Here is a 13,985-nt window from a genome sequence, read left to right on the forward strand (position 1 = left end):
GCGTGCTTTGCTCAGTGACACTCCTGATATTGCTGATTTACATGGTTTACATAGTCATTATTACTAAACATAAAACTACCCAGTCATTATCTACATGTATTTTTTTCTGGAAGAAAACTGACATTGATGTTCAGGACAAATCAGACAGACTGTGCATAACTAGCCCAAGCTGTAAGCTTGTGACAGGTCACTGAGCACTTTGCAGAAGAAGCTACACATACTGAATTAGCCACACTGCTGACATTAAAACATCTATAAGCAAATTGGCCAATTGGTTTTAAAAAAAAACCTAATCAAAGTCTATTTCAACAAATTATAATACGATGGAAAAGATGTAATGAATAATTACCCGATGGTCAGGAAGTGCGTATCATATCACAAAGAACTTGAGGTAGAGTTGCAGAGTCACCCGTTACCAGACGAGCAGACACAGATCCAGGTCCAGACCCGACATAAAACCCAACCCATGGCACGAGAGGCTCTCTGACGACAACATCACTGACAGTGCCTATGACCTGGTTGTTGTCACAGTCCAGGACTGTCAGTGAGTGGTCATCACAGTCCAGGTACAGACCCAGGTGGTGAGGTCGTGTGTAACGTCTGTACAGTAGATAGCCACGTTTGATCTCACCACCACGGTGATTATAACAGCTGACCTCATCACCACGGTACACCATCCGAGTGAACCAGCAGTTACGGCCATGGTCTGTCTCCTCACTCACATCACAGGTCTCCTGTGTAACTCCCACATGACAGAAACAGCCAGGTGAACAGGTGATCTGTACCTCCCAGTAGTACCTGCCCGTCTGGTAACGGCCATCTGTCAAGGCTCTCCCCCACCACCCCGGGTAGAAGCCCTCACCCTCTACCACACAGCCGCTGTAAGTTATTCTCAGCACACGGTCGTCTGTCTCTGTGAATCTCAGCGTCGGCTCTGCAAAAACACAACAGAAGCAGCATAAACCACAGCACACCATAAACACACGCTGTAAAACTGAGGTGTAAACACCTGTACACATACCGTGGTTTTACTTTCTCCACACAATCTCTTGGAATAAAATGACACATAATGCTGATACAAATGTAATTTATTCACAGATCTCAGCCAGTTTAAAAGAGTTTCGCTTCGACAAGAACTGGATCCATCACTAAATTATGGGTACGACATAGACTTAGTATTGGGTTAAAATACAGACAGCATTCTAATTTGTTTGAAACTTATCACCTACAACAAGAATATAATACATTCCTCTATCCAGTCATTGGTTTTAGTTGTCAGTTATGGCACATTTGAACACACAATTCACTATGAAGTATGAGTGAGTTTTCACTTGGATGCGTCATTAATAATCAAGAGAGTTGTTATACATTCTGTTATCAGTTATACATGTATGTTAAATATCACAGGGTAGACACTAAAGGATATGCTACAATATGTTATCCGTTCTGGCCTAACAGTACACCTGCTGATTTGTCCACATGGGTTAAATATCACTAAGACACTCAGGGGTACAATATGTTATCTGTTCTCTTCTGACCGTACACCTGCTGATTTGTACACGAGGTAAATATCACTCAGACAATTTGTTCTGCCCTAACAGTAGGCCTACACCTGCTGATTTGTACACATGAGGTAAATATCACGCACACACTAAAGAATACACACACATTACACCTTCTAATTTCTACACATACGGCAAACAGCGAGGGACACCGAGGGGTACACTACTATCTGTCCTGTTCTAACAATACTGGTCTGTAAGGTCTGTAACACTCGTCATTTTCGAACTGTATCTAATACCGCTTAACCTGGGGCTAGGCGCCGTAAAGGGAGCCATGCTCATTGCATCAGCATGATGCCTTTATGAACAGTTGCAATCAAAGCGCGACTGAGATACTTGTTTAATTGTTATTTGACCTGGAACTCATTCATGGACTACGAATTTGAACTTTGCTATGGACTTCATGCCTGGAATATCCACTGTCTGCCCGGCATCATCGAAAACTGATGATCGCTTCTCTCTTGTGTGTTACCGGCTTTATTTCTTATTTGTATAATTTCTTACATACCTTTGTCTTTGGGAGCTATTGTTAAACGTTGTTTTGGAAATGGATCTTGCGATTATCGACTTGGAACGCCCTTTACGGCCTACGAATGGTATATGAATGTTGGACATGACGTTTATATATATTACTTTTGTTGATTTTTATATGTCGGGTAAATATCACCCAGACACCAAAGTATACACACACACCTGTCTTGATCTAACATTACACCTGCTGATTTGTACACATAGGGTAAGTATCAGGTAGACACTGAGCGTCACTACCCTCTGTCCTGTTTTAACTGTACATCTGCTGATATATAATTCTGCAATGTACTTTCCATTTTTTTTTATAAAACCATTCTGCTGTGTACACTACATTTTTTCCTTTATTTTCAGCAATCCGTGCTGTATATAGCTTACACTGGCTTTAAATTTCTTTGCATGGCCTACTGAATGCCTTTTGACTTCTGAGCCCACAGTACACATTACCAGTACCATACACCATTTTATGTCTCGCATTAGTTTGTATCCTCTGTACACACCCTATTGTATACCTCGCATTAGTTTGTCTTCTGGGCGCACCCTACTGCATACCTCACATCAGTCTGTATTTTCTGTGCACATCCTACTGTATACCTCAAATTAGCCTCTGTTTTCTGGGCAGTACAACAGTATTACTGTACACCTCGCATTAGTCTGTCTCTTTTGTGCACACCCTACTGCATACCTCACATTAGTTTGTATATTTTGTGTACACTCATTTGCAAGCCTCACATTACTTTGTATCTGTTGTGGACACCTCAATGGATGCCTGACATAAGTTTGTTTTGTGCACACCCAATGCATGCCTCACATTAGTTTCTGTGTACACCCTACTGTATACCTTGCATTACCCTGTGTCTTTTGCCCACACCCTACTGTACACCTCGCATTACCCTGTGCCTTTTGCCCACAAGCTACTGTATGCCTGACATCGGTTTGCGTTTTGTTCACACCCTTGTGTACACCTCATACTATTTGTATTTTTTGTAAACTCTTCTCACTTTCGTTTTTTTTTGGAATACTGTTCATTTTCTTGGCGCACCCTGCTGTATTACTTCTCATATCGGTTTGTTTCCTTAACAGTGTATCCTGTGTTTTGCACACACACAGCTGTGTGCCTTCTCCAATTTATGTTTGTGTCTTCGATGCACATACCAATGTAAACCCTACAGAGCACACTTTATTGTTTATACATATAACAATCTACTTGTAACACGTGGGCGTGACTTTTGTCCATCGACTGCTGCTTCTACGTCCTGATTTTCTTGCACTGTCTCTTTTACAGTCACGTGTCTAGGGACAACATGGTCACGTTGTACAAAATCCAGAAGCTTCTGTTTGCTGACCTTAAGTTTCTCCAGATCTGCTCTTATCTCATTCAGCTGGTCGTCAATTCTGTGAGAAGATGACAGAAAACAAAGAGACACTGGTGTAGTAATCTTGTGTACCACGCAGTTATGAGAATGCCATGATATACTATACGTAGCACGTTAGATCGGATTTCTCTGGACAAACGGATGTTTAAACTCTACACATATTGTACACTTGGGTCATGTTTTGGACATCTACATGGATGGTACTCAGTGTTACAGAAACTCCTCTGCTGACAATAGTCACGTGCATAGATAGGCATAACACATTAATACATACGTTTTGGAGAAGCCTATGGAACCCTGTCAACAAACAGAATTGAAAACACATAAAATCATGCAATGGTGATTCATCTCGACATGTAACAAGAACACAGCTGTAATTGAAATGTCTTACCTCTCCAAGTACATAGGCACCCTTGGCTTTTACCTCAAACATTTAGACCATTCCCTGATCTATTACATAGTCCACATCAGCATCATTGCCGGTTAATAAATACCACGGTATTTCATACAATGCAATTTTCCCCAAAGATGTGTTTACATACAAAACTTGTTTCTGAAAAACAGCCTAAAATATATTTTCACATTACATATTAGTACTATCTTGCTTTAATCGGACAGTGGTTCGGTTATGGGTAGAAAAATGGACAGCGACCGGAGGGTACCACTGAGCCAAAAAAAGGTGTTGAACTCAGGATCAAAACTTTAGTTAATCTGGCAGCATGGGATGGGTTTGAACACGTGATAAGTTTCTAAGGGTGACTGGGTCATTGCTAACATATGGAGTTGAGGCAGCTGAACCAATGTTAGAGATTGTGCATGTTTGACTTACTTGTAAAAACTCGATGTCCATTGACGCCAACAAATCCTTGCAAGCCTGTACCATACTCTCCATTTCTTGGGCCTGTAGTTGGAAATGTTTGAGTATGGCGCTACACTCCACACACCACTGTGAATAGCACGTTTTTATGTCATCTAAGGCGTGCTGCCTCCAGGCCTGTAAAGCCTCCAAGGCTGCACAATAAGCCTTTTCTACCTCCCGAGTGTGAAGTTCCCGGTTTTCCTGCCGAACAGAAAAATTTTTTATTACCTCATCCAGACCTTTACAACTACTGTGTGTTCAAGAAGTTATATATGTATGTGTAACAGGGTGAAATATAAGCGCCACATAACTGTGTCTACAATCTACCTGCGGGATGGAGGGGATTTCCCTCTAGTCCAGTGATGTACATGTAAGTGCCGACTCAAAACCCGAAGGCGCGTGGTTCAATAGCAAAAACGGCCGTGCCATCACAACTGACGCTTCGAACAGGGCGAGGTGGTGAAGCCTTAGATGCTTCGGGCAGTACCTCACATACCTGGGGATGGTTCAGACCCGAGCGTTGTCGGCACACCAGATCAAATGGTGTACGTATATATATATTGTAGATATTATTATGAGAGCGTATAATCGGCGATCATGTATCAAATGGAGTTGTCTGAAGTGGGCATGTCGCGCGTGTCAATGAGAAGAAAGTCACGTTAATGGTACTATAGTCTGAGAAGATAAACCAGAAATAGGTGGAATAGACTCGTCCTTCACGCAAATACGCCTTCGCATCAATCCGTGTGTATTCGCATGTTTCAGTTCTTATAAAAAGTCACTGTTCGGGTCTAACTCTTTAATTGTACTCTACATATATCATATGTGACAGAACAGAGATTTATCAAGTCTAGATGATTGACAGCTGTATGCTACCTGGATTTATGAATGATAGCAATACTCCACATAGTCAAAATGAGTCCCCAGGGTATGCAGTTCAACAGAGGCTGAACATATGTCATGGAAAATACCAACCTGTATCTTATTGTGCAGCCTCATAACTCCTGACAGTGATTCTCTAGTTTCTTGCAGCACTTTCTCCAGTTCACTAGTCTTGTTCAAAACCGCTGGCTGTAATGGAAAAGACGCTACATTAAAAATCCGCCTTTCAAATGCCTCACCACAGTACAGGGCAAAAAGCCCCATTCTGCACCATAGATCACAAACTTTGGGTTAATATATAGTACCAAATCATGCCATATTTATTTTGATTGTCGACTTATATACTAACATGATACACGACTTAGATAGTGATTTAAGTTATTCACCTAAACCCATTCCCTGCACATTTCTAATATCATTGAAAACGGTTTACTACTTTTCTTTGCATGATTCCAAAGTGATTTTTGAACATACATAATTTCTTGATTTTGTCGAGGTTCGTGTTATTCGTTGTTTCAGGAATTGACGTTGTGATTAATGACTCATGACATCCATTTTGGATGGCTGATATACGAATGCCTTTTACTCATTACCTTGTCATTCTCAACTGCTGATGGTATATCCCGCATGGCATGTTCCGGATGCTCAACGACACACCCCAGACAGATAACCATCCGACACGGTACACAGTACAAGACGAATGGCTAACCGTGACTAGCACATGACGGCTGCTGAGTTGATTGGGGGTCCCTGCTGACTTGACCCTGTGAGGTTTCCTGGGAGAGGTATTCCAGGGAGGAAATCAGTCGGTGACGTTTGAGAGGCCCCTTCACTGGGTGGTAATTTGCAAGACATTCCTGACAGTAGAACACACCACAGTTGGTACAAAACTTGACAGCTTTAGCGTGATTGTCCTCCTCACACATAAAACAATATGGGATGTCATCATCAACCTTCAAAGCAGACGAGAACCTCTCCACAATTTCTGCTAGATGAAAGTTGGGGGGCAGACCAGCCACACCTCTCCCCAGAATGGTCGTTGCCCGACACACAGGGCATGCTATCAGCTGATGAACGTCCTCATTTCCCGTGCTGCCGGAGGTCTTGTCTGTCCGTACAGATTTGGACTTGTCAGCATACAAACCAATGCATTCCCTACAAAAACTGTGCTGACAGGGTAGCATTACTGGTTTCCGGAATGTTTCCATACATATCGAACATGTGAGAACATCATCCCGATTCTGCTTGCTCTCGGCCATAATTTGCTCAGGTTTTTTTTCTGAAATAAAAACGGCAAATCGCTCAGACTGGCACCTGTGAGGGTGTTCCTATTTACAAAAATGTTTACGTCCAATACAGCAAACAACCGCCATCTCTTCCCGTGTTCCAAAAACACATTGGGCACAGCACAGGAGAGTATGCGCAAATCGCTTTCCTGAAAAGGAATATATTCTAGTCAGAAATTTTGCGATTCTACCTTTCATTACGCACGAGAGACTTTTTTGAAAAAGGTCTGGCTAAGACAGTTTGAAAAGATGTTTTTGATAGTGATGTTTGATAGATTTATAAGCTCCCATTCATAATTAGCAGATTTGTGTGCAAACGAGACTGTACCGGTTTAAAAGTAGATTTATAGAGAGCCAGTGCAAAAACATCTTCAGCACCAATGTCGGAACTTGACTACATAGGACAATTTGGCCTAACCTGTGGACTGCAGTGGCGATGAAGGTAACTGGACCCTATATACCGTATGACAATTAGGCCACAAATTTGGAACATCTCTTTCTACAGAATTTTAGAGATATAATGAATATCACATTACTAAAAGTGACGAGTAACACGAACATTTCTTACTTAGACTAAAAACGGATATGAATTAAGGTCAAAGTCTTCCAGCTCCCAGTGTTTTATTATCTTAATGTCAGGAACCACAGAAAAGCAGACTACAATAGAGCTCCTACACCGTCCGATCAAACAAAATATTTAAAACGTAAATGCTGAAGTCACTCCACCCTAGACCGTGAAGTACATCTCTAATCAGATACAGTGTTATGACTGGGACAGTTACAAGAGAACCAAAAAGCCTGGATTGTAGATAGGTAACATCAGGTAGACCGTATAAGTAGGTCAGCGTCAGTTATATCTCCACAGACACAGCCCGAGCTAATGTATAAGTAGACCTACATACAGTATACGACAGCCCTGACTGGCTCAACTGTGTCAAGTTACAACCCCCCCCCCCCCCCCATTATCGGTGATCAATGGGCGAGGTTGTAATGCTGGCTGAGTGGGATGTTAATAATGCATGTGGCCTTTCAGTTCTGTAACGCTGACAATCCTGTGTGCAATTCAGTACATAATTTCAAGATTCGATTTACTCGTACAGTGTAATACATTCCTTATGTCTGAGCCCGCCTCGAAGTCGGGAGACCTGAGATCAAACTCGAGTCTGGTCAAACCTCTGGTTATTTACGTGTATGTAGGCCCAACCCCAGACAACACGTCATTGGCAATCAACGACCTTTAGCAAAACCCTACATAATGCCATTCAAGGTCAAAGTTACAGAAAACTACATTAATAACGTACAATTAAATCAGTCGTTTCCTTGAGAAGAAAATATTTCGACTGTTTATAGACAGTGTCAGAGGTTCACGCGCAGGCCGAGAGTAGAGTCTATACAAAAACTCGTGTCTATTTGAGGAGGACCAGACCAATTAAATACTGTGTGAGAGTCGTTCACACGATCAAGTAAAGACAACTCCCTCACCTGATAGAAACATCCAAACATAAAAATAGACGTACCCCATCTTACAGGACTTACCTGTCGATACAATTCACAGCGTGTTTCACTACTTAATAAAACCTTCGCAGATTGAAATAGAAAATACTTAGTTCGGAGAAATACACGTCATCTGAGCAGGGGAGGTACATCCCTCAATATGCTTTTACATATTTACACTCTATGACATCCCCACAATGGTTAGCACAGTTCCCTTTTAACTTTATATGCGAATGCCATATTTTAACAAACATACTAGTTTCCCTACAAGTAATTCAGCAGTTTGGTTCAAGTCATTTATGTTTGTATATGCATTTGCCTCTTAACATTGTACAACAGACAGCCTTACCGGGACGTAGCCTAACCTATATACATTATAGGTAAGGTTGAAGATAATGTGTGCAAATCGGTATATAATTTTAAGATTCTATTTACTTTTAGCACCATTTACGTACACACACATTCCTTAGCTTTGACGTTATGAGCAATAGATTTTATTTATTTATTTATTTTATTGGTGTTTTACGCGGAATTCAAGAATGTGCACATAATCTTAAAATGTTGACCTTCGCATGGGCGGAGAACGATTTACAGAGAACGGTTTTAACTGCAACTGATCGGATGGCTCACAGATCAACGGTCATAACGATATCTATTTATTTATACGACGGCGGCCGGCATTGTATAGGAAGGAAACCAGAGAGGAAGCCAGCATGAGCGGGACTTGAACTCTTCACTTGAGCTGGACAGCCATCGCATTGGCCGGAGGCTTCTTGGTCATTGCGCCCTGCTGGCGTGCTAATACCCTCGGTCAAGAAGACCCTATGAGCAACTGGTGAACGGTTATACCCTTAATAGGATTGTTTTACTATCACACTTTTTATATTTGGAACAGACAGTCGAACGTTGTAAGTAAACAAACAGCGATCCATACAGGCAAGATATTCGGATATTGTATGCAATAGGCGGCATGTCACCGCCAGTAATCGACCTTCAGCATAACTGCATAATGCCTTTCAAGGCCAAAGCTTTCTCCGGGCTGAAAAGAATAGGACCTCAGTTTACTTGGCAAGCTTGTCGTAACCTAGAGCTCTGCCGTGTGGCCTCGGTGAAATATAATGGATTCTCATCTCCTATATTTGTATGAGGGGCCGTAGAGGAGTAGACCTACCTGATTGCCCTTGGTTGTGACCCTTAATTGCAAAAATGGTCTTGCAAGATATTAAGCCCAGCACTCCACTTCGGCTCTTACTTAGAGACTGAAGATCGGATTGGCCCAGTTTGACCAGTCGGTTAGAGAAGATATCCTCCGAACTAAAATCAGAAGGGGTTGTAAATGTCAAGCGATTAATAACATAAAAGTGACAGTGACCGCAAACTCAATACGTACTTATCGACCTTTAATAACCCTTCTTCCCCTCAGTCGTTCTCAATTTACCAGTACAGTGCCAAAAGTTGGGCATGGTAATGGCCAGTGTAGAAAAAACTTGTTTTGCTTCCAATGTGCAGGAGAAGGCAATAGGGGTTTGCCTGTACTAAGACAATAAAACGTTAAAATTGCGACGAAGCCTATAGGGTTCCCTCTATCGACAGTTCTCTCTTTATAAAAGAGAAACAGGTCATTACCTTGAAAGTTCAAAACCATACAACTTTTTAAGAAGCACATCGCCTCATCTCTTCCTCGAACACTGTCCTGCAAACTTTATTCGCCAAAGTGGTCAAGAGAGTGTCAACATTTATTGAGACTTAAAATATCACTGACTTGTCAATGATTGGAGACGGTAAACCTGAAACAATATCTGTGAAAGAATAAACTAACCTGTTAATAAAACTACACCTTTATCTGGCACTTAATGAAAGCATCACTGGACCTAAGTTTCTTAACATCTTGGGGCCTTCGTGGCCAAGGTGTTTAGTGTGCCAGTGCGAGGCAATGACCCACGGGGGTTCTCACCAATGCGGTTTATGTGAATTCAAGTCCAGCCCATGCTGTCTTCCACTCCGCTTGTACGTGGGAGTAAGGATTATAGTGATCCGTCTAATTACCGTCCCATAGCTCTTAAGAGTATGGAACGAATAATAAATCATGAGACTGGTATTTAGAAACCAACAATTTACTGTCTTACATTGAATGTGGTTTGGATCAAAGTGGATTTAAAGTTTGTCGTATTGAAACTTTTATTTGTAATGATATAATAAAAAATGAACATGTGCTGTCAATATTTTTCGACCTTGAAAAGGTCACTGACCTACGACACCGCATGGAAATACGGTGTTTAAAAGACCTCTCAGATATGGAACTTATTGCTTATCATTATTTATGCATGTATCAGAACTTTTATCTGATCGTCAGTTTAGGGTACGAGTAGAGACAATCTTTCTGATTCTCATGAGCAAAAATTGGTGTACTCCATGGTAGAATACCATCAGAAACACTGTTTAGCTTCAAACTTAACAGCTTGTCAAAAACTTAAACATCTGGCATAGAGGGTTCTTTATATGTTGATGGTTTCCTTATAGGCTACCGTGGTAAAATATGAATAACATCGAAAGGCAGCTGCAGATTTATCTCGTAAGACCAAGAAAAAGGCCGTTGAAAATGATTTTAGATTTTCTACATCTAAAACCATCGATATGCATTTTGTTGTAAACAGAATTTCATCTAAGTTTTTATGGTGAACCAGTGAAAATTGAGAACTGAAAACAGATTTTCAGGAGTCATATTTGCAAATTACTTTTTCCCCGTGTTAAAACTCTTAAAGCTAAATGTACAAATCTATGCGTTGAAGCAGACATTCTTATACCAGCCGTCAACCAAGATGGACGTTCGAGGTCAACAATCGCAAGGCAAATTCCCAAAACGACATTTAAGTAAGGATGTCGATAAAATTAAGGTCGCGTGTAGCACAGCCCAACCTTGACTCGTGTACTGAGCGGTCAGTTTTATTCAGTTTCTATCGATCTTTTGTGAGGTCTAAATTGGACCTTGGGTCCAACATTTACCATTTCGCCAGGAAATCGCATCTACAAATGTTGGATGCTGTCCATCACCAAGATTTGAGACTCAGCCTTGATGAGTTCATATGTTGCGGCTGGCCAAACTTTAGTGTACAGCAAGCGTATATCGCATACAGTCAGTATGCTCCAAAAACTTAAAGCACATCCAACAAGGCTTGCTTACGACTGTGATGTGTAAATATATGTAGATAGATGGTTTGATATTCGTGTTCAGTAATTTATTTTGAAGCCAACGTCAACAAAGACGATATAGCCCGTGTGTCCTTTTCCGGAGTTTCTTCCCTAGCTTCTCCAAAACCTAAATAAATATCTGATCCACGTAAACATTAGAAATAAGATACAAATCCTCTTATGATTCAGTTTGTGAGGGACAGCTGATTCTAGACGTCTAACGTCTAATATATATATCAATTAACATCATTGCAGTGTTGTTGCCTTTTTCAGGCTTCCAAACAAAAAGTTTCGAAAACCTAGTGTTATTGTACGGATATAATAGGGCTTCTAGCCATATGAGCTTGATTTATTCGTGTATTTGATTGGTGTTTTATACCGCCCGCATGGACATTTCATTTAAACGACGGCGGCATGCATTCTGGCGAGAGGAAACCGGGAAAGTCCTGGGGAAACACAGGACCATTTGCAGCCATACAGCCGTGAATCCCAAGGCTTAAACACCTATTGTATCTGTTCGAATTATTATTATTATTCTAGGCAGTTTGGTGATACATTTTATGAGAAAACGACAAGTGATACATCCCTGAAATTTCAGTAAGTTTTTAGGAATGTGTCTGGAGTTGTTTTTAATTGGCTTTTGGTATAATGTTGTGGTTATATAAGATTTTGTACCAACTTAAACAAATCTCCTTCTCCATAACGGCTAATGCGATTGAGCTAAAAGTTCAACTGCATTTGAACAAAGCCTGAGCACATTTCAAGGTGATAACCAAAACTTTTTCCTTTGAAAATTGTACAAGCTCGTTTACTGGGTGAAAATGTAATGTGACTCAAACCCAAAGAGAACGCAAGTTGTACAGAACGGGCCGAACGTACGGTATTGGTTGAGGAGGGTGTGAGGGTGTGTCGTTGAGTCCGCGCTCCCATGAGCGAGGCGCGCTAGCGGACCAATGAGCCAGATTTTTCAGCTCTTTTGCGCCAAAACTGACCAATGAGGCGTGTGACGTCAGGCGCGAGAGCACCTCCTTGACGCCTAAACGGGCGCATGGGTGGCCACGTGGTCTTGGCGCCTGAGGTGAGTCGGCTTGGCTGGCCCAACAGGACACGTAAACGCTGCACCGTCCCGCTCGAACGGCGCTACACTCGTAACCGAGTTGTGGTTGGGGTATAGAGTCAGTAGCAGGCGGACCTAGTCCAAATGCAGCGTTTGCCAAAGAGAACCACGACAACGGTTACCTACTTACCTGCATCGATGTCCTCTCCAAGTACGCTTGGGTGGTAACACTGCGCACCAAAACCGGTGGTCTTCTGATCGAGGTGTTTCAAACGAATTTTGAAGACGCGGCGTCCACCGTTGTACCTGTAAACGGACGAGAGCAAAGAGCTTCTGAACAGTCCGTTCCTGGCATTTTTAAAGGACAACGGGGTGTTTTTCTTTCCCTCGTTTAATGAGACCAAAGAGTCCGTGGTGGAAAGGTTTAACCGTACTTCCAGGCGGTACCTGGACGCCTTACCAGCGGTGGTCCGCGGCTACAATCTAGCGTATCACCGGGAGTATGCGGCGGGCCCCCATCGAAGTCACCACCCAGAACCAGAAAGAAGTGCGTCAAGCCTTGTACGGTGCACCCACGACCAAACGATCGGGGTCCCGTTGTCGCCCCGGCGATCTCGTGAGTTTAAGTAAAGTGAAAGGGTAACGTCGAAAATCGTACTTCCCGAACTGAAGCCCGAAATCTTCCGCATCGTCCGCACCCACCTTCATCAGCCCGTCGCGTACACCACTGGAGGACGAACGGGGAACGGTTGTCTCGTTTTACGAGACGAATTGCAACCGGTGACGACCGCAACAGACAAGTTTTATCAGGTGGAGAAGATCTGATAAAGGGAACGTCGCCCGTTCTTTGTTGATTTGTTTTCTATGTATTGCTAATATTTCGAGGATCAACGGATTTTTAGATTTATTATTCCTAATTGCCGAAAGGCAAGAAAGCGAGTAACTGCATATCACTGCCCTCTGGGCGTGCCCAGAAGAAACATGATAAGGCCAGGAGTATGGCCTTATCATGTACAGAAAAGACTGCAGACGACAAGAAGTAACTCGCTGCTCTAAGACAGCTGCAGCCGCAACCCTGTCCCCATCCTTTGACCCATCAGTTATATAAATTTATAATCCGAATATTTTTAGCCTTAATTTCAGCAAAACCTTGCTGAATTATAAGAGCATTTGTATTTGATTTATTATATTTACGTAGATCGAATATCAATTTAGGTTGTGAAAGAGACTCCGGAAGAATGAATGAATGAATGATTACGGCTTAACGCCACATCGGCAATATTTCAGCCATATCGTGGCGAGAACAAGGTGAAAACACGAGACGGTTAAAGTTTTCGACAAGACAGTGAGAACATCAAAAATAAAACAAAAAGTTCAGACATGTTTAAAATCAGATAAGCAAAAATCCAAAACAGATATAACCTCGAAAACCAACATATCTTAAAAATAGTACATCTAGAAATCTATATGTATATAACTTTTTATCTGTAAATATTTATGACAATTAAAATTATATTTTATGATATAGACCAATGGCCCTCAAATAATTTATGACAACATCGCCAGCGAGGCTGTCAAATAAATCATATATAGAGTTGACAGCGTTGAATCTCTCCTGATTATGGGCAAAGTCTACACAGTCAACCAAGACATGCTTGATGCCATATTGTGCATCACACCCAACACACTCGGGAGCACTGATCCATCTAGTATGAAATTGTGTGTCAGACGAGAATGCCCAATACGACACCT

General features: G+C 41.8%; 1 protein-coding gene across 1 annotated transcript; it reads right to left on the reverse strand.

Annotated features, from left to right (window-relative positions):
- Positions 1–210: 210 nt before the first annotated feature.
- On the reverse strand, positions 211–5,881 carry LOC135463046 (uncharacterized). The gene is made up of 6 exons (XM_064740365.1): positions 5,801–5,881; positions 5,301–5,396; positions 4,296–4,526; positions 3,741–3,763; positions 3,298–3,566; positions 211–934 (listed from the first exon to the last, which is right to left on the reverse strand). The coding sequence occupies exons 1-6, from the start codon at positions 5,879–5,881 to the stop codon at positions 357–359; spliced, it is 1,278 nt and encodes a 425-aa protein (XP_064596435.1). The 3' UTR covers positions 211–356.
- Positions 5,882–13,985: the final 8,104 nt, after the last annotated feature.

This window comes from Liolophura sinensis, chromosome 2, assembly GCF_032854445.1.
Source record: "Liolophura sinensis isolate JHLJ2023 chromosome 2, CUHK_Ljap_v2, whole genome shotgun sequence".
Taxonomy (NCBI): domain Eukaryota; kingdom Metazoa; phylum Mollusca; class Polyplacophora; order Chitonida; family Chitonidae; genus Liolophura; species Liolophura sinensis.